The sequence below is a fragment of the Centroberyx affinis genome, unplaced genomic scaffold (assembly GCF_046629955.1).
Source record: "Centroberyx affinis isolate AG114_WGS23_722 - 3 ecotype Tasmania unplaced genomic scaffold, CSIRO-AGI_Caff_v1 ptg002237l_1, whole genome shotgun sequence".
Taxonomy (NCBI): domain Eukaryota; kingdom Metazoa; phylum Chordata; class Actinopteri; order Beryciformes; family Berycidae; genus Centroberyx; species Centroberyx affinis.
Genome location: NW_027280533.1, coordinates 276,877 through 298,819, shown reverse-complemented (window position 1 = coordinate 298,819; position 21,943 = coordinate 276,877). Strand labels below are relative to the sequence as shown.

At 45.9% G+C, this 21,943-nt stretch overlaps 1 protein-coding gene across 1 annotated transcript in view; it reads right to left on the bottom strand.

Moving 5' to 3' along the window:
- Positions 1-21,943, bottom strand: part of ntn1a (netrin 1a) — a 66,851-nt gene that overhangs the window by 29,363 nt on the left and 15,545 nt on the right. Inside the window, exon 2 of the mRNA XM_071532725.1 lies at positions 305-493. Coding sequence (XP_071388826.1) covers positions 305-493 — 189 coding nt within the window. The remainder of the gene's footprint in view (positions 1-304; positions 494-21,943) is intronic.

The following is a 21,943-nucleotide window of genomic DNA, read 5'->3' as shown; positions in this document are numbered from 1 at the left end:
CATTTTAATAAGAATTCTCTTAATTCTGAATTTTCAGTGAACGCAACCATGATGCATATGCTGATAATGACGAGCGTAGACCGAAAGTTCAGCATGAAATCTGAAATTTGCCTTGTTCTACTGTATGTGTGGTAAGTCTTTTCCCTTTATAGACAGTTTTTTTTTTTACCTCAAGCAAATATTCTAAAGGATTCAAACCACGCTGCTGGTCAAATCAGTCTCACAGACTTCTGTAAATGCCGCCTGACTGCTCATACAAGTGGATAAAGGTCATGGTGGTTAAAAACAACAGAAGGAGCCGTACCTTTGCAGGCTTTCCTGTGGGAGATGGGCTTGGACAGGTCTCGGTAGTAGCCCTCCTTGCAGTAGTGGCAGTGGCGTCCGGCTGTGTTGTGGCGACAGTTGAGGCAGACTCCTCCGCTCTTCCTCCCCGACAGCTTGTACAGCTCCATGTTGAAGCGGCACCGCCGGGCGTGCAGGTTACAGTTGCAGGCTGCACAGAGGGAAGGATGCACAAAGATTAGATTAGATATGGGCAATCATTTCCATTCTTTGAAACAAACAGATGGAGCATTTGTTTTAGCAACGGAAAATGAACCCGTTTGACGTGTGTGGTGGAATATCAGAGTTTTATTGAATCCGTATTAATATTTTGTATTGTAGCCTGGCTTGGCAGCTTGCGTTCGGACAATAAAAACAGACTGGGTGAGCCTGGCGGGGTTAGCCAGTAAGGTTACTGGTGTGAGCCAATCTGGAAGAGGCATGCGGTGAGGAGAGCCAGAGCCGCTCTGCCCTGCTCACCCCGTTAGAGGGCAGTTTGACAGTTTGACTCCTCTGGGTGCCACTCAGATGGACACTCAAGACTCATTTATTCATTTATCCCCACTGGAATCAGATGATCTAGCGTCTGTAGACAAACTTTGTATTTTGCACTGATGGACGACTTTGCACTCTATCAAGCTACTGACTCCTTGTCTGGTCTTATCAACTAATCTTGGTGTGGTGATTAGTTATGCGTTTTATTGCACATTTTTGTTACGTTTGTTTATTTTTATGCACAAATTGCAGGAGTAAACCATCTGAAATACTTGGCATGTACATAACGGTTAAAAAGTACATCATTAAACTATGTATTTTTATTGTTTGTGTTAATGTTTTATTGGTGTTTGTACTGGTGTTTTTTTTTTTTTTTACTGTAAACCTCCCACAAAGGGATCTGGCTGCAGAGCAAAATTCCCTTACAGAACAATTGAACAGAACTAATTTTCAGTTGAATTTAATGGATTTTTTTTTATCTCAAAAAAGATGGCAATCTTCCCTCATTAAGTATTTATGATTTTTCTCAGATATAATACTATCCTTACAGTTACCTCTAATCAGTCTGATGCTTCACAGACAATAAAGTTTTATATTGTAGCAAACCTTGGAAGAAGAAATACCACTGTTCTCTTCAGTTGCTCTTTCAAATGTCTACTGTCTGCTCTGAAATGACTCCCACGCTTTATTCTCATGCAAAAATCACTTTATTCGCTGCCAAAATGTGTGAGCGATTTTGTCGGACCTGCTGGAAGGCTCGCTGCCTGAAATTCCTCCTATCTTTCCAACGTCAGTCATCAATAAGGTACATTAGCAGTGCTGACAAAGTGCTGTGGGTGGCGTTTTTATTTTGTTTACCAGATGAAAATCTGCCTTGACACCGGGGGCCACCGCCGATCCTCTCCCCGAGGAGCGAGGAGGGTGAGAGAGTTTTAACTCTTCTGATAATGAGGTCAAACTCTAAGCCCTTTTCTCATCTGTCTCTCTCTCTCTCTCTCTCGCTCTCCCTTCCCGTTGTCTCTCACTCCGACATCTCCTTCTTTCTCTCTCCCTCTCTCTCTCCCTCCCTCCCTCCCTCAAGGTCCTGCCCCCGCTCTCCGGAGTCCACATCGAGGCCTGGTATTACCATTCCTCTGTTTCCCTGCGAATCCCCCGGTGCGTGTGAGAGACCCCTAGCTGCCGCTTGTTTACTGATGAGTACAGTTGCCAGCGCTGAGTTTAATTAGCCGGCTGATGTTTATTCATGACGTTTTTTTTTTTTTTTTTTGGCAGCGGAGTGAGAGAGCAGACATGCCCGGATTCATTAAGGCCGGCCGGGCCGAGACGCCGGTCCTCCGCCGCCGCCGCCGCAGACGCGTTCATGCATTATTAACAGCGAGACGCAACACTTCTGATACGGTTTTGCTGCTGTAATGTGTGTGTGTGTGTGTGTGTGGGTATATATATGTGTGTGTGTGTGTGTGTGTGTGTATGGAAATGGGGGTTATCCGGGTGCAACTGGGGCACATCGATCCATGTTTTTCAGCACCCCGTCTTCACACAGCCCTTCCCTCTTTTCATCATCTGCCTATCATAATGGAAACTCTCAGCTTCCTCAGCATAACCTGGTTGGAGGGCTCCTCAGCGGTGTGTGTGTGTGTGTGTGTGCGTATTGTAGAACCCCTGAGACCCCCTCTCTCCACTCCAAGGAGCTAATTACAATATCTTTGCTAAAACACACACACACGCGTACACACACACACACACACACTCCAGCAGCTCCGTGCCTTATCTGTGGGATGCGTTGGCTCTCCCAGCTTGTCTTTCCTGCAGGACAGCAGGGGCCTTAATTAGCAGGCTGCCTCTCTGCTTGTTCTCCCTCCCTGGCTGCGGCTGTTGGCTTTTAGCCTCGGTAGGTAGGGGGACTCTGAAGACCTGATTATTAACTCTGTGTGACCAAGATCTGCTGGTGTTTCTGTGTCGGAGCGGCCGTGGAAAAGTCATATCTATCATTTATCCGCTGCAGATCTGATGTTTTCATTGCTGCAGTCATTTGACGGCTGTTTTGGTTTTTAGAATTGAAATATCTCAGCTTTTTAAGATGTCCTGCTATGACTTGACCTAGACCAGCTTTCTGCACAAACCAGTGTTTTTCGATTTTTAAAATCATACAAGGAAATAGTAGTTCTAATTACATTTACCCCTTCAACTGACCTGGCCCTTCTGTTAGGCCCCTAAAATCCACCGGCCTTTCTAATGCTGAGCTAGATTTATACCTGTGCATAACTGTGTGTTAGTGTGTTAGTGTTATAGAAAACATGGCAGCTTTTTATTCTGCTTTGTAGCTGTGCAGAATGCATGTGTAACTGACCTAACAGATTGTCTCTACTGGAAACCCCCTATAGCCTCCAGCCTATGGACACCCACAACCCCAAAACACTTAACATCTTTCTGTCATTCATTTTTGATATTTTTTTGACTGAAATAACATTGATTTTTGCCAGGAAGACTAGTCGAGAACACCTTGAACACCTTTACAACAACACAATGGATTGGCTTCTTCCTTGTTTAGACAGCTATGAAATGATCTGTGTCACTTTGTGGGGGAAAAAAAAAAAAAGAAAAAGTACAATTTGAGCTGGCTGTAAATCCAGCCTGTGACTGCCAAGGGGCTGGACGGCTAGCTTCAGCCAGATCTCTCTCTATCTCTCTCTCTCTCTCTTACTCTCTCTCTCCATCCCTTTGCCCCGGGCCACGGCCGGCGAAAAGCGATCCCTCGGCCCGCCCGGAGCTAACAGGGATCACCGGGCGGAGGATCAACCTGCGCCGCCTCCGAACCAGCGGACGCGTCTCCGTTACACTCATCAAAGACGGAGGACTGAGGGGGAATTCTGGGGCTAGCGGAGAATAATGGCGACACCCTAGAAGGCATCGGGTGGTTGTCGGCGCTGAGCGGGAACGCAACCTGGACGCGAAGGTGTGGGGAAGGGAAGGCCGCATTGTGTCCGAGGGTATCATGCTTCGCCGCGGTATTGTCTCCGATAACGGGAACGAGCGAGAAAACACTTTATCTAAACTCGCTGACACTAGGCGTGATGTAAGCTTGTCCGCATAATACCTCTTTACGGTGTCGGGTTGCTGTCTCCATTGAAATACACAGGGGAAACTACTTATCAGCTATCGACGAGACAAAAAAAAAAAAAGCACGTATTTTCCAAGTGAGCTTATGAATACGGACTGTTTTGAAAATGACATCAGCGAAGCCTCTTCCAGATTCGAGCCGCTTTTAATTAAAAACAATCGGAAGATTTGTAAGGCGATCTGCGACTTGTCTGGCGCGGGGCTTATCGGGTTTCCGGCGCTTGTCGTTCTGGCGTCGCTCGGCGTCCTCCGTCCGCCGCCGAGTTCCCTTGTTTTCTTTCGGCCGCTCTCTGTCGACCGAATGATCAACTTGTTTTTAAAGATAACAGCGGAGCCGTCACTCAGGGACGCGGGACTCGCTGTTCTCAACCCTTTCTTTTAGCGAGTCGCTGATAATCTGGCGTTTCAGCGTATGAGATGTTATCACCGGATTCTGTGCGGTGATGTAGTGGTGAATAAGGAGGAGGGTTAATTATGAACTCCGGTGATTGCCATAAGTCAATTTGTTATTTTCTTGAAATGGCCTTATCTACAGGTTGATCAGTTTGATATTGCTTGCTATAATGTATACTTTAAATTTTCAGTGTGAAAATTCATATAGGCTTTAAAAAGCTGGGTAAATTTGATTTGAAAATTTAAAAAAGTAAGATAAACTGAGTCTCAGTAGGTTTGCCCTCCCATCGCATATCGAATCCTGTGTTTTGTTTTTGAAATTTTTATATCAGTTTGTTTCTGATTTTCCAGGCCTTTCTGAAAAATCTGAATACAGTGTGGTGTGAGCTGGTCTGGGATCTGTGAGCCACCTGAGAGTTTTACTACAGATTCAATACAAGTTTGACCTTCCAGATCGTAATGAACGGGACATCAGTCATCAGTATACCTGCTCATTTACACAGTACCACATCAGACAAGCTTGAAAGTCGTCATCAAAGTCCCCCATCATGCATTTATCCTGCATCTACTGTACATGTCACATTAATACTGAAGCAGCAGCCGTGGCCTATTTTCTCTCTGAGTTAAAGCAAAAACTACACTACAGTAACATAAAACATGTCTCTCTCCACCAGCTGGTGACATCACTCCTTATACCCTCTTATGGGTAAAAAAAAAAAAACAGTTAAAACTCACTTCTACAATTACGGGGAACCAAATCTGGGGTACAAAGCTTTTTTTCAGCCCAATCTACAAAAAAAAACTCCACAGCACAAGCTATATTTGGAGTAGAAGTGGAGGCGGAGACTTTGCATGATGACACTTCCTCTGTGGCTGCACACACATTCAGCTGCTCAGCTACCTGCCAGCTCTTTTCAGGAAGACGCTTGTGATAAGGGTGCCAGATAATAGTAAATAGGGCCATCGCTGCACACACACACACACACACACACACACACACACAAACTCCTCACACCTGCTCTTTAGAGCCAGCAGGATTTCAGGGTTTCTGCCCCTCAATGGAGGCAGCAGACACAAAAGCTGAGCTGCAGTTTATTCCTGCCAAGCAATCAGCTCACACACCTATAGCCTGCAGGGCAAACAAAGCACACCGCTGCCATTCACACCAAAACACACACACACACACCAAATGCAAAGTGCACCTAATGCCCCCCTCTCCCTTCGACTCAACTACAAATATCAGAGAAAATTAAAAACTAGAGGAAACTGACCTGAAAAAAAATCATTCATTTTTTTTCTATTTTGTAAAACATATTTCCTTTAATTAAATCTGACATATTTCCTTTAATTAAATGTGAGTAGCTCGGTTAAATAGTAATGTAATGATTTTTTTTATTTTATTTTAATAATTAATGTTAGGATTCATTTTCAAGCGCTTCAAAATGTTTGGCCTGTTTTTAATCAAGTGAGCTGCTGCGGGCTGTAACCGCCCCCAGGTGAGCCGTAAAAAAACAAGTGTGAACCGATACCTTTAAAACAAGCGTAATTGAATTAGCTGGATGAAGCTAAGCTTACCTAAAGCTTTTCAGCGCCTCCTGTAACGCGGACCTCGACTCTCTGAAAATGACAAAAAGCTGCAGAATAATTCGAATCACGCGGCTGTTGGGAGAGCTTAACCCCCGACGGCAGAGTTTAAAACCCATTTGTTTATCGGGCCGTTGCTGTTTTTTTTTTCCTAGGGAACAACACGCGGGGGCTTCAGGCGCGGCGCGTTTAGTGTGTGTTTTGGAAAAGTTGGCTAATTAGTTTCTTCGAGTGGTTCCCAGCCTCTGTCGACTGACCTCAGCCTCTTACCAGCACAAAGTCAGGCTTCCCTCGGCTAATTAGAGAGAGAATTCATCATGGGTGTGGGGGTGGGGGGGGCTGAGGTTAAGCTCAACTTAGTCACGATAAGCCTGGCACTTGAGTGATGTCGGTCACAGAAGTAACGGCCTCAACCCGCCAATCACTGGCACTTTCACTTGGCTCTGCACTACCCAAGATTGCAAAAACAAGAGAGAAAGAAAAAGGAGAACGATATAAAGTGAGAAAACATGAAGAAGGTAAGACCCTCCATATCTCATTTTAACCGACTTTTTTTTTTTTTGCAAAATCAAACCCTATGAAATATCCGACCACCCCACACTGTGACACTACTGTCTTCCCCTTCACTCCATCATCAACACAACAACCCTCCAAACCAATTTCATCAAGCGAGAACTACCGGTCTTTTCGCGAGGTCTGGGGAGGTCACAGGCTGTCCCGTGTTGGATCCGGCCGCACGGTGTCTTCCACGGCACCTCAGGAGACCGCTGCCGCCAACACCCAACACCAACCCTAACCCTAACCCTGCCCCCGTGCTTTTAAACAAACACCGAGGGGAGCCCATACAGCAACGGTTTACTTTTAATCCTGCGGGCGCCCCGTGAAAGTAATCAGATTAACTTCTAAAACTCCAAACCCCGCACCCCACGAGAGAAAATGAAAAAATATTGGGTGTCCACTTGCCTCTGCCATGTTTTGGTTTTGGGGAGGTGGGGGGTTTGGAGAGAGAGAGAGAGAGAGAGAGAGAGAGAGAATTAGAGTATTATGACTTATTTCTGCAATTTTTTTTCATAAACTCTGGCCCCAAACCTCTATAACAACTTGATACCTCTTCTATATCGCGCAGTAAATTAGATCATGAGAGACTGTAGCCTCCAGCATCCCTCATGCGCACTCTTTCTCCTTCTCTTTCTCTTGTTTTCTCCCTCTCTCTCTCTCTCTCTCACACACACACACACACACACACACACATAGTACCGAGCTTTGTAGCTTCTAGAATCAACAGTGCCTGGCTGGCTCGCCCTCTAGTCCGCTAACCTGCGGGCAGCGTCTCTCTCTCTCTCTCTCTCTCTCCCTCTCTCTCTCACTCTCTCCCTCTCTCCCTGGGGATCTATGGGGGGGGATAACATAACACACATACCAGGAGCGTCTGGGAGGTTTGCCGCCTGTCACGGCCAAACACAGAATCAGATGTGTGGCGAACAACTGGATGTGTGGCGAGACCCCGGCACGGATCCGCTTCAGAGAGCCGGCCCGCTCTCCTCTGGGTTGAGCGTCTGATGTGGAGCCGTGTGTGATATCATGTCAATGTACACACATGACACGAGTGTTGTGAAGCATTTCGAGGCAATTCAAGGACATGATAGAAGCTCTGCATGCGGATATGTGGATGTAATGATATTTGAGTGTGGTTGTGATGATATTATGCCTTAATGGTGAATACTGGTGTCATTTAGAGTTATAGCCCCTTTACTTCTGTTTACATTTCCTCCAATCATTTTGTGTAATTAGCTTTTTTTACATTTACTTTGCTTTTAAAATACAAACTTTACAGTGTCAAACCTAGCTTGAAATGAACTTCTATCCTAACAGAGAACTCCAAGTAAGAAGACATGGATGTGACAATAAAAGGCGACAAGTTTTTGAGGAATTATTTCCCGACTTGCATTTCTTTCCTGTGGGTGTCAGGTGACTGACAGTAAGCAGAGCGCAGCGTAATGCGGCACTGATATGAAAACAACTCAACTCTGGTGCGGTGAAATAACGATAAAACAGAAACTTGTTGGCTTCCTGTTGACTTTGATGGATTATCTCTCTCTGTGGAAGGTGTTTTTTTTTTTACTGTACAAGAATGACAGGGAGGAAAAGGAGCGCTGATATCTCCGACTACGCTGACTGTGTGCAGACACCAGCAGGGAGAATATAGACGATTAGCACAAACTTAAAAAAAAACATCAGCGTTATCCTTTAATGTCTGGGATTTCATCTTGAGCGCAGACATCGCAAACAATCATTTTGCAGCCAGATTCATCCATTTGTTGACACTTTCCCTGTCTGCGATTAAGAAAACATTATGCTCCTGACAGGTAATTCATGTGGCTCTTGTTCGATTGTGTCGGGACCACACTAAGGCAGAGAATGTGATTCACAAGGCCTGGAATTTAACTATGAGGGAAATAATCACCCATCGCCGATAATGACTGTTTTCCCCAAAACAAGCGAAGAATGTAACTTTTTTTTTTTTAAGGCCCCCGTAATAATCGCTGAACCGAAACGCTGAGTGATGCGAAATGGGGGAAATATTTGTGTTCGCTCTGTAACCATGCCGATGCGCTGTATATTTTGCACTCTGTCACATATCGGCTTTGCATATCAACATAACAATCTGTTTCATGGCAACAATTAATTTAATTGCATCCTGTTTCCAGGGTCTGGGTTACACTGTTTATTTTGCCTCTTGTAAATTAGAACAATATTCGTTTTCGTCTCGTTTGTTGATCCAGACACTGCCATGATAGAGCCGGGAATTCCCAAATAAAACGAGGGCTAATTGAGGGCATCTCAGGGGTTCAGATGATAGATGTTATCATGCGGAACTCAATGCTTTTTCTTTGGGATACAATTATGGCATTACATAAATATAATTTGCCATGATAACCACAATAAATGAATTAATCATTTTAAATCAGCAAATGATTTATTTATTTTTTGATTATATATTTATATTTCATATTTAACTGCTGAACAAAAAAATAATCTTCACCTTTATACAGAAAGTCTGTGCTGTTTTTGTCCTCAATATGCAATCTGCTCCTGGTTCTAAAAGCACTGGAGGCAAATGCTTTTTTTAAAAAAATGACCTCACCACCGTTCTTATTTTGCATCAAATCACATCAAATAATCCTGATATTCTGCAAGAAAAAAAAACCCTCAAAACAATAAAAAAAAAAAGACATATATTTACCAGGTCTTTATTTTCACCAGAAAAATAAAACTGGCAACAACTTGAATGACTGGGGTTGATGATGGTTGAATTTCCAAGTTCCTAAAAAGCTTTTGATGGTTTGAAGGATCTGTAAAGTATTTAATTTGGGCTAGAAATGAAGAAACCCCAGTGTGGAAAAACTGGCTGTTTCTAGACTATGTCCTTTGACATGAAATAAACAACTGTCTAGATTTGAGTCTGCAGAAGGAACAAATACATTAACACTGCAGTCTTTCATCGCCTTTATGACAGTGGACAAGAGCTGGAATAACAACACTGGACACTGAGTCAGAGAACATACAGAGCATATTTAACACAGCCGCAATCAGACAAGTAGATGAGCTACAAAAGACTGTCCATTTACACCAACTCATTTCATAGCATCAATCCATAGAAATATAACATCACTGGCATTCATTGAGAATGACAAACAGCACACTTTTCTCTCTAAAAGGTCAAAACAATTGTTATGGAACAAATTGACTTGACTATCAGTCTCCTGCTCTCTCTTTGTAGCTAACATCTCTTCACTAATGCTCATCTTTTCAGCCTCCTTTCACTTTCATCCCCTCATTTCTTTCCTTCTGCACAGGGCTACAAAAATGTTCATGTGTCATATCAACATTAAGGGTGAGGGTTAGAGAAAAAGTAAAAAGAGTGGAAAAGAGAGGCGAGGCTGGTGATTTGGAGGATGTGTGACAGAGAAAGAGAAAGAGAGGGGGGGGTGTCAAAACTTCTGGGTATGTGGACCTAGTCTGTATTATTAGTGTATTAGAGGCACCCTGGGAATGCCATGAAACTGTGGAGGGATGGAGGGAGGGGGGGGAGTGGGAAGAGGAAAGGCAGAGGAGGATGGGGCGCCCACTGCAGAGATTATATCAGGCTAATTTAATTCCTTTATTGCAGCCAATTAGCGGCAGCACTTTGGCCCCCTGTGAGCCCTCTAACCCTCTCTCTCTCTCTCTCTTTCCCTCCCTCGTTTCCACTCTATCCCTCGCTCGGTCCCTAATGACGCCCCGGCTAAACTCTGGATGTCAGCTGCTCCCAAAGAAGGCCATGTTTCGCCGGCGCTGTATTTTTTTAATGGGCCGCTTGCCACGTCGCGAACTGTACTTTCTCCTCCGAGGGAGAAAAAGGGCGAGAGAGAATGAGGGAGAAATATATATATATATATATATAGAGAGAGAGAGAGATAAGGAGAGAGAGAGAGGGGGAGAGAGTCAGTGTGAAACGGGGGAGGAAAAAAAAGAGAGGCTGAGAAAGAAAGATTGAGACAGACTGTGAGAGAGAGAGAGAGAGAGAGAGAGAGAGAGAGAGGGAAAGAGATCAGTCTGCTGCTTGTTAAATCCCAGGCTTGACTGGAGGAGACTTGGCTAATTGAGATCAGGCCATACAGAATATTCATCAGTCCTGCGGGCTTATCAAAGGCAGATTAAATATGCGGTGGAGATTGATTTCCAATGGACAGATTCCATTCGCGGTCAAACAGCCTTTCCCCACTTGTCTGACCCTTTTTTCCCCCCCGTATCAGTCAAGCTGTTTATTTATTTCCCCTCTCTCTTTATTTCATAATTCAACAATCAGATGTTTTCTCATATTTGGTCAAATTATGCAATTCCCAGCGCAGGCGGATGCGAGCCTACGGTGCGTGTTCTGTCAGCGGGTGATAAAACGTAGTCTGATTATCCGCCCGGTGCAATTAAAAGAGCTGTGAGAACCGGGCTGTGAGCGCCGATCCCCCCGATGGAGCTATCGAGCGCTGGAGCTGAGGTTCATGTTAAGCAGAGGATTTACAGTAGGCTGCAGAGCAAATGCCAGTGGCCTAGAGAAACGACTCTATCTACAGAGCTCCACATCCACATCTCGATCAGCAGCAGCGCGGTATTTCACACTCATAAGAATATACACAGAACGGACAAAATATTAGATACAGCTTCCTGATGTTGAGTTTCAGCCCCTTTTGCATCTCAATTGTCTCAAAGCTTGAAAATCCTTCTCTAACTCATCTGCTTCTCTTTATCTACATCTCCTCCTTTGTGATTGGTAGAGATTTAATAAGGGAAATCAATAAAGGATCATGGCTTTCACTGGATAATGGATTTACTAATCAATGTACCATCAATGTACTTCTTAAAAGAGGAAGCGTCCCTAATATTGTACAAATTCAGTAGTTGCATACTGAGTAAAATGCAGGGGCAATTCAATACAGTACTGTATTGAATTACTGCTGCTTTGCTGTGGCTCTACTGTAAGAGGAATTGTTTGGAGACATGCCGCACTAAAGCAGGATACCTCCATTCTGCAACAACCAGCAGCCAGCAGCAGTCAGTCCTGCTCGCTGTGCGGCTCAATGGCCCATATATTCACCCTCTTTCTTCACGTGGGGGCTAATAAGGCCTTTCCTATTTCAAGAGTCTAACTAGCCACACAGAGGCACAACAACAAAGAGAGGCCTAATGGCCTCCAATTTCCCGCATTAGCGCCCATTTAATGGCTGACCTGCCCTCTCGTTAGGCAGCGCAGCATGGGAGCACTGCTCAGCCGTGGCGCGCGCGCACACACACACACACACACACACACACACACAGAGTCCTCAGCCCTCCACAGCCACACCGCCTCAGGCCCCTGCAACACTTCCACCCCACGCTGAGACCACATAATAGGCCAGTTTGTAAAAGGGCTGGCCTGTGATCAGTGGCGCATCCATTTGCTGAGTAATTAAGGGTCTTTTGTCTGAGTGGTGTGTGTGTGAGTGCGTGTGTGTGAGTGCGTGCTCGTGCACTTGCGTGAGAGAGAGGGAGGGAGGGAGGGAGATTCTCTCTGTCCATCTGTCTTTATTTGTCTGCCCATCTCTCTTAAGTGTGTGTGTGTGTGTGTGTGTGTCTCTATGCGAGTGTTTGCGTGAGTAATTCTTCGATGAAGTGGCGTTGCCTGGAAAAGATCTCCTCCAATTCGCGTCTATGGGAAAACAACGGCCGACATACAGTGCTGGAATAAAGGGAGCGGCGGAGGGGCCGATGAGAGTGCGCTGTGTGTATGTGAGCTATGCCATAAAAATGCCATGGGTGGAGGATGACATTGGCAGGTCCTATTCAGGGCGATAGTGGTGAAAGGCCCTTTAGGGTGAATAAAGATTCCTTAGGCCTGTCAGGTCCCCATAGCTCTCGGCTGAACAATACACACTAAGAGCAGCTGTCTTAATAGCGTGAGGGACTGACAGCTTTAGGAGCGACGCAATGCTGAGAGCGGCATCCACTCATACCCACCACTCACACCAAACAACGCTCTGCTGTGTGATAACATAATACAATCTAACAGGATGGTATAGTGTTTGGATACCTTTTGACAGGGCAGTGAATGCATCCTGTACATTTCTATTACTTCATGCCCGCAGGCCTTTGCAGAACCGGAGCCGACAGCGTTGGCATCAGCTGAACCACCTCAGCGCTCGGGACAGGGTTAGGGTTAGGGCTTGTAGCTGAGAACCTCGTGTGTGAACGGATGTCGTGGCACGCCGGCAAAAGATCCCTCCTGAGCGTGATGCTGATTGGAACTAACTGGATTTACAGTTCCCGTAGTGGGAAAAACCAAAAAACCTCTGCTTTCACTTATGAGCGGTCGGGGTTTTTCTTTACTGAACGGTTACGGGAGTGGGAACGGAGTAGAAATGTATTGTGTTTGACTGCTGCGACGTCGGAGCAATGTTCCCTTTTCAAAGTAGATTCCACAGGGCGGATTATTGAATCAAGAGCCGGAGTTTTCCTCTCTGCCCGTCAACGTCTTATCTGATCATCGCGACGTGAACTATAGGGGACAGTTGTGATCTTTAAGACATTAACTGTAAATCGATTGTGCGACCGCAGCATGGCTCCCCGTCGTCAACGCGGCCGTCAAAGCCGATGATAATAGGGTTCCTGCGCTGTCTCCGTTTTCTATTGTTTTACATGCAGCTATTACCTAACCCTGTCTCCTCCTACGTCCACGAGCATCGGAACAGAGATCTCCAAGAAATCTCCCCGAAAAACAAGGGCTCTCCCTGCTCATGTCAAACATCACCTCCGGTCTATTTACACGGCTGAGTTTGGTTTCTATGAGACAAACACATCCATAGTGTTTTGGGCTCGCGCGGCTCCTGGCAGGTCCTCCCCGCGCTCCCGCTGGCCCGAGGCTGAGAGGGATGGGCCGGCGCTGTCGGTGCGAGACAATGAGACATGAGGAGAGCTACGCGCTCCTCTGTAAACTGTGATTCATACTAATCCGGCAGCCTCTGCAATTAAGGCGACCGCTCCGCTCCGACGAGGTTAACTAAAGATATAACGCCGGCGCAGAGGGCCAGCACTGATTGGCAGTTGCGGAGCGGAGAAAATAAACAGCGTTGAAGATAATTTGGCCCTTCAGGCAGAGAACATTTCCTCCTTCGATCTTCTTGATTCTGAGAAAAGGGTAGGACAGATATCGGATATCCTCATCAACCCTCGTAGTGGCTCGTGTGCGTGTAAAAGGTTCCTTCCTTGTTTTTTCAAACGCATTTTCTACCTATGTGAAGATGTGGCTCGCGGGAGAAGGCGTTTCCTTACCTCGCTCTGTAAACTGTTCCCACATTGGACTGACTCAGCCTTGAGGTTAGGCAGATGAGTCTTGGATTAGGGATGAGTTAGGAATGTTCCTTTGGATTTCCATCTATTGGGTAAAGGTTTATGGCTTTCCACTCCCTAATAAAACGCCAATCTGGATACATTCTTTCTTCTAAATGTCTAGAAATATGATGTACATTATTGATGCAGGTCGTCTGGAAATGTTCAGATGTTCAGTCTTTGCCTGTTGTGTTCAACTTTCTTCCCCAACCTCTAGTGGGATTCTTCATAACTCACCTGATATCAGAATGAATATGGAAACGAAAACGATAAAAATAATAAGTAATGCGGTAAAAATTACACTCTCCCTCACTGTGCTTTAAACGCTTGAGGTCTGCTCGACGCTATTTTCCCTTAGGCTCATTAGCAACCGCAGCACCGTGGCCATCCTAAGCAGCTGGGCAACCTTTGACCTTTACACACACACACACACATGCACACACACCCTCTCCATTCCTCCCTCGATCCCCCATCTCTAAGTTACCACCCCTCAGACATGTGCAGCGACCCTCCTCCTCCTCCTCCTCCTCCTCCCTCTCCTCCTCTGGGGAAGCCGGGCCTTCCCTGCTGCAAATGTCGTTAGCGAGCGTCACTTCGCCCGTTTACCGTCCGCGCTCGACGTTAACAAGCCCTCACGCCGCTTTATTGGGGTTCAACCTCACCGAGACCGGCTTCTCTGTAAAATTAATAAGCCATGAAAATGACTTCGGTCGGGCAGACGGAGAGGAGAGGAGAGGAGAGGAGTTGAATTATGTCGAAGACAAGTTGATCCAGTGACAAGGGGAGTGGAGGGGCGGAGAGGTGGAAAGGGGAAAAAAATAATAATTCTCCGTTAGACAGAGTTACTTGCTACTTGAAAAGCCGCTGCTCTCCCTCCTGCTCTCCGTCCCTCTCCTCCCTCTGTGTCTTTCCCTCCTGTTGAAACTCACAAAGTCTTCAAGTTGCACTACTTAGCTGCCTGATCTTTTGTAGCTCTTTTACAACCTGTCAATTACTGCTAAGACTCTCAGGGGGCAGATTTGGCCTGAGACCAGATTGCAATAAAAAAAAAAAAAAAAAGCGTCTCCATAGCCCTGCCTGATGAGTGCGAGCACAGTTGTTGTTTGCGGAAATGGCTGTTGGATGATGTGTGTTATCGGTGCCTGCGATGGTGGTTTTACACATGCATGCATATGTATTGCTCTGCGGGATTTATCCTAAGATCCACCTTGAATGTGTTGTTGAATGACAGTATCCAACTCTGGCTCAGAAGATTAAGGTCTTAGACATGCAAACACTCACACACACACACACAGAGAAACAGACTCACTCACATACATATGAAAAAACAAGTTTGAATCCCCAAACTGCGTGGGAAAATCTGGATCACTGAACCCAAAGACTGGTTGTACTGGGCAGCTCCCAGGAATGAATGTGTGCATCTATATGACTGAAAAGAACATGCATGTTGAGTAAAACCCTTCCCCAGATGAATAAAGGTTAGAAAAAAAGACACATTCACACACACACACACACCAGTGGGACCAGATTGTGCTCTACAGGTTTCTGGATGGAGCAGTGCTGGGCGTGCTTGGTATCCAGCTGCATGAGCCGGAGTGTAAACAGAGAGAGAGGCAGGGCGTTCAAACTGTGCAATAGGAGAGGCGTTAACACTGTTTTGAACCCAGACGCTCCAAAATACCACAGAACCTGCAGACACTAAACATCTCACTACATATCACACTTATTTACTGCTGCTGGCCTTAATGGCAGACTTCATGCAGACCGCGGCACTGGCTGGAATGATGTGGGAAGGTAGGGAAGACAGAGGGAGTGTGTGTGTGTGTCTGTGTGCGCGTGTGTGTGTGTGCACTGTACATTTTTGACTCCTCGCCACAAGTCTCCTATCGAGAGGAGGGAGCGAGCAGGAAGCCGCTGAAAGCCATAAATTAAAAACCCCCGCAGCACAGCTCTTTCATTCCCGTGACACATTTATTGTTCCCCTTTCATTTTTTCCCCTCCTCCTCATATTGTCCTCGCCTCTCGTCCATTTTTAGAACCGCACACACACTTCCACCCCCCCACCCCCCCCCCGAATTCCTCAACGCCCTGCGCTCTTTTGTTTTGTTTTCCCTTCCTCGGTGTGTATCTGTGAGCGTGTGCGGGCCGAGACGGAGGAGGAGGATCGTCCGGTGTCTCGTTTGCAGCCCCGGGGTTTCCTCCGCCCCTGCGTTCCCGGGCTTCAAAGCCCTGCCCGGCGTTGACGCTTAGGGCCGCTAATGGAGTGTGAAGCCGGCCCGGCGCGGGCGCTTCTGCCACGGCTCAGGCGTTGTTCTTGGACGAGGCGGCGGGGAGCGGAGCTGCGTGCGGACAGATGAGCTCACACAGAGGGAGGCTTCGCCAGGCTCTGGCAGGAGAGCTCGTGTTGGGATACTACAGGATACAGAACCACCGAACAAGATGACCTTTAAACAGCTATTGGGCTGGGACAAGCATGAGTAACGACCATTTCTTACACCAGCCAGCTTAGTATGAATCTGTGATGGAAAAGCGAACACCGGCGAGCGACAAGACGACGCTGAACTGCGCAGTGTGGCTTACCGACATATCTGCCACAGGATATGATAAGTGATCAGTCATTTTTTTATACATAAGTGGATGATCATCACCAGCAAACTCCATAAACTATGATTTAAAACTAAGACATGAAGTCTAAGTGGCTTTCAAAACCGCCAGAGTGGTCCAGACTTTGATCCTGAGCTTTATATAGCGGCCGTCTCTGCACGAAACTGTGGGGAAAGTGAGCGCATGCACAGTTAAGTGCTGGGGAGCAGAGAGGGCGAACAGCGTGGTGCGATTCAAAGAGAGGCAGAGGATCAAAAGGATCAAAATGTGGCTAGAGTGTGTGCATGCATATGCATCACTCTCACAGCACATGTTGTCTGCGGGTTGTGAAATGAAGTCTGCGCGATATTTCAGTATTACCTCAGCTATCATGAGTCATAAGACAAATCCAAGCCCATGCAAGAATACGATGCTGTAAGATCGAACGCGTTCAGGGTTGGTTTCCACAGCGGCTCACGGGTCGGTCAAGACCCTCCTACTCCCACCTAGTGAGTGATTTGTTTTTGTTTTTTTATGCTCGCAAAGGGGGATGTTGTCCTCCTTCAACCCCCCTTAAATCATTTTCAATGGATACCACCAGTGTAGGAATGGTCCCATGGTAGTTGGTATACTGCTGAGGCGAACTGGGTATGCTGTGACCCATCCTCCTATACATTTCACTGGTAATTATGCTGACAGGTGAGCACAGGCTAATTTGCCAGAGAAAGACATAGGTACTGTATAATGGGTGTGCTCTGTTTATACCCTGGACTACACTATAATAGCGCAAGGTCTGCCTTCTCACTATACCCATAAATATTAAAGGGGCCCTATTATAGGATATACTTGTATACATATGATCAATGATGTTTAATGTAGACATTGCTAAAATTTGATTTTGTTTGAGTAGTTAAATCTGAGGTTATTGTATTTTTTACAGGCATTTCCAGGCCAACTCGAGTAAAACGCATCACCACTGGCCTTGGTCCTGATTGGCTCCCCTCACTAAAATATTACTGAAATCCTTCCAATCAGGCCACTTCGCAGCATTTGTACTGGAAAGCCTCCACTCAGCAGGTTTACCTCATTTGAATTCGAGGAGCTGGTGCTGTCGGCCAATCAGAGTCCAGTATATTGAGGTCTCAGTCTTCAAATTCATTCAATAAATACTAAACTACATTTACTTTCCAAAGCATAATGAAAAACATCATCCTCATTACTAAACCATAGTATATTTGAAAACCAAATCATGATAACTGAATTATATGGGACAATGGCATGACACAATGTTGTTTCTATTCCTCTGCTTTGATATTTGAATCAAAACCATTCCACTGGTCCTGGTAAAAAGGGCTGTGGTCTCAAAACTGCTCCTATACTTATGGAAGTGCCACATTGCCATTATTTGTCATCATTACCATAACCTCATGCAATGTATATTCTTTAACCCTGCACAGTGCGTCGAAACAAGCGGCCTGCATTCAGAATGAGGGCCTACCAGTAACTGAGATGTTTCAGAAGGGTTAATTATTGAGCTAGAAACAGTAAAGTGCAGCTCCTCCAGCAGCAGCAGAGGGTGTTCTGTGCTAAGAGGCGGTGTGGCAGCTGGTTTGGTCCACGCAGATTGTTTCTGACACTGATGGAGCGGAGATGTTTTTACTGTACTGGCTCCAGAACCACATTTACCACACTCCTCTGCCATGGCATGATGCCTGCTCGCTCAGGACGCATTAAGCCCCGGCGCACACACACACACACACAAGGCACGCACACGCATCGCTACACATACACACAATGGCACGTTTGAACACACACACACACACACACACACACACGCATACATCCACCGCTCTAATTGCAACGCTGGAACAGTAGCCCTCCGAAGTTGTTTTTTTGGAGGAAACTGTTTTCTAGCAAAAAGAAAAAAAAAAAAAATCGCAGCACTTCAAATCTTCTGTAACCGAGTGTGACACTTCTGACTCAGCCAGGAAGGATACAGTTGGGGATGGAGAGACGGAGGAAAAGGGACCCCTCTGATCCAGAAACCCAAAACCTCATTGTAATTAAGTCGTCGGTAGAAGGCAATTAGCGAGGGGAGGGCCGCTCCCTGCCAGAGCAAGCGAAGCGCTGACACACATTCAGAGTAAACTCCGAGCCGTGCAATAAAAGCACAATTTCGCCGCGCTAATAATGTGACAACGGAGGTATTATTTTTAAGGTAATAACAACTGGAAGCCGAACGCAGCTTGGGAATCCGAGAAGGGGATGGAAAAAAGGAGGCAAGAAGGTAAACAAGGAAGAAAGAACGAAAGAAAGAAAGAGAGAGAGAGAGAGAGAGAGAGAGAGAAGGGCAGAAGGGTTTCCAGCCTGTGGTGGTGGAAAGAAAAGCAAACGGCGGGTAACAGCATTGTCCGAATGGAAACAGCGCGGAGTCCGTCGATCAGGGAGGGGAAGGCGGCGGGGATTTATCGATGCCCCCTCTCACGCTGTAGATTAAAGGAGGGAGGGGGGGGGGGGACGCCTCATTATTTTTAATGTCTCATTTCAAAGTGGGATTTATTCAGACGAGGCCGGGGGTAAAAGTTTGTCTCTTGAGGACAGGCTTTTTGGGAGAGCTGGATGTCGTAGCTCCAGGACTCTTCCACAGAAAGCCTGCGTGGCATCTAGCTATCAGTCCGGCTGATCAATGGGATACAATCTGCTGATTGATCCATTAGGACTGATGCAATCCAGCAGCGGTAGTGCTGAGTGGCCAAGGGGAGTTAAAAGTAAAAGGGGTTCATTCCAAGATGGGAGTATGACACTTGCTGTTACAAAATGATCGATGGTACAATATGAAAATTAATTACAGTACTTTTTAGTAGGTTAAGTCATTGGTTGAGAAAATGATAGAAGACAGATACAGACTGGATACGCTATTGAATGATGAACTTCAGCTAACAATTTTTCTTTCCAAAAATGGATATATAGCATTTTATAACACAATTGCAGTAGTTCTGATTGTTGAATCTATGAATTTCACTCATTAATGAACTAAAATACATATCGGACGTATCAAAGACATTAATTTGATAATAAGATTAGCATTTTCTACGGCAGTTTGGCACAGGACAGGAAGGAGGATTTGAAAAAGGTTAACAGATTATCAGCTTAGGGGCGTTCAGGAAAGAGGGACTTAAACTGTTTCCTGTGTCAGCCGATGGGTTCAGCTTACAGGTTTCCCTAAAAACACCCATCCAAGGACTCTGGCTGTTGTGAGCGCGTTGGCTGAGGAACGCTCCGCGCGCTCCAGTGAAAAGCAAGTGGTTGTGTAATTTATGTCAAGAATAATATTACCTCCAATGTGCTATTGATTCTGTAGATATTCTTTTATATTTGCTCTGGCGGGAGATCGACTCGGCGAGGAGAATGATTGCGCCGCTCGGTGGGCCAGGAAAATGGACCGTAATTATCAAATAGACCACTTAAACTTAATCTAATGAAAATGACTTCAGAAAATACTTTCACCTCTTAGTGCAGAAGTTTGTCTCAACATCTTGCAGCTGATTTAGAAAGCAGTGAAAACCCCACGGGAAGCCGTTCCAGGACATTTGATATTGATCAAGATGGTAGCGGCGCGAGGTTTTCTCCAGAAGCATATTGTGAAGATTTATCATCTTTATATGGTTACATATTTCTGACAACACTTCTATTTTCGCATTACTGCCAATACTCTCCTATCAACACGTCCACAGCTCGCCCGCTGCGTCTGAATTATGGAACGGAGTGTGTTGGCGGGAGAGGTGTCATTTCCGACGGGGGGGTCAAAGGTCACCGCAGAGTGCAGCAACCCAAACACTAACCACTGTTATTCTATTCCTTTAAATCCCACACTTCTGTCGCTTTTTTCCTTTCTATCTTTGTTTGCGATCGCTTCGTTTCTTTTTTTTTTTTTTGTCTGTTCTTGTTTGTTATGGGGGGGGCGTCGGAGTTCACTTCATTTCCCGCTCATTGCTATGGAAACCCCTCGCAGGAACCAAATACTGTGTTTCTAACAAGTGGAAACTCCGGCGCCCGCTGTCCCCGGATAATTAAATGGTGGCTGTTGCAGGTTGGGGGGGCGGGAGGCAGGACACGGAGCTGTAATGAAGGAACTGGTGTAGTGATCTTTATCCGAGACACATCTCATTAGCGACCTGCCATCCTGATAATAGGGCCCCGGTTTCTTAAACTAGAGTTCGGGATGGAAATGGGTCACGGGCCTGTTTCTGTTGGGTTCCCACATGACAAGAGGAGCAATGTGTTTTAATGAGTCCTGGGTCCCAGGACAAGAGAGCGATTTCTCATCTGGTTTCCAGGCTCAAAAGGTTCAAGAAGTGTAGAATCCCTGCCTGGTTAGTATTTCAAATTAAATGCAGTGTCTAAAAACACTACTGCCAAAAGTTTAAAAGTTATTGCTGTCAGAAGTCAGAATATTAACAGCAAGTGCAAGCTTCCAAAGAATCATTAACTGTGAATATTCACCTTGTGTATAATACAGTTGAATTGGCCTCAATGCTGTTCTGTGAGTGATACCTTGAAGTCATTTAACCTCATATTGAGCTGTAACATCTTATTTTTCTTACAAGTGAAAAAATCTGCTAGAAGGCCAAAATAATGTCACTAGTTTCTAAAGTTTATTGAATCAAGTGTGATTTCTTTGTCTTGTTTCAAGAATAATTTCAATAGTTTCCAATACAAATCAACTTGTTTTAAGAATTCCTTTCCGTGTGATCTGCCTCATTTTGACTTTGAGTTTGAGCAAGATATTGACACTTGCTTTCTTGACACAAGTGAAACTGCATTGGAAACAAGTGGAATCATCTCACTTCCCTGGCAGATGTCTTGTTAAGATGGACATTTTTGCCATGTATACAAGCAGCGAATATTAGAGTGAGCTTTAATATAAAAATTCACTGAGAAATTCCATAAAGCCGCAAATTGCGAGCAGGGTCAGGGTCGGCGTCGGCTACTGTTGATCCTCCCCTAGCACCGCATCAGTATGACAGACTGGGGGGGGAAAGAGGAGGAGGAGGAGGAAGAGGAAGAGGAGGAGGAGAGCGCCGGGAGCGAGCTGCCCACCCACGGCTCCCTCTGGCCGGGCTCCATCCCTCTATCCGTCTCTCTTTCTCCACCCGTCTCCCTCTCCCTCTCTCCCTCCCGAGACCCGGTGAGACAGGAGGACCGTCTCCTGTCGGCTATCCCTCATCCTCCACCTCGACTTTCATCTGCCGCCAGCGACCTGTCCTGGCGCTGGAGGAGAAAGTATGAGAGGAAAAACACACAAAAAAAAAAGAGGAGGGAGTCGCTCCAAAAAACCCCAGGGTCTACGAGGAACCCCCCCCCCCGCCCCCCCCAAAAAAAAAGGAAAGTGGAATTCTTCGCCTACTTCTTTTTTTTATCAACTGGACATCTGGATATCTATAGAGCGCTCCGGTACATAATCATTTTCTAATATCTGCTGTTGTCTCTCGGGGGTTAGAGAGCGAGAGATAGAGGGGGGAGAACACAAGTGAGGCCAAGTTTTTCT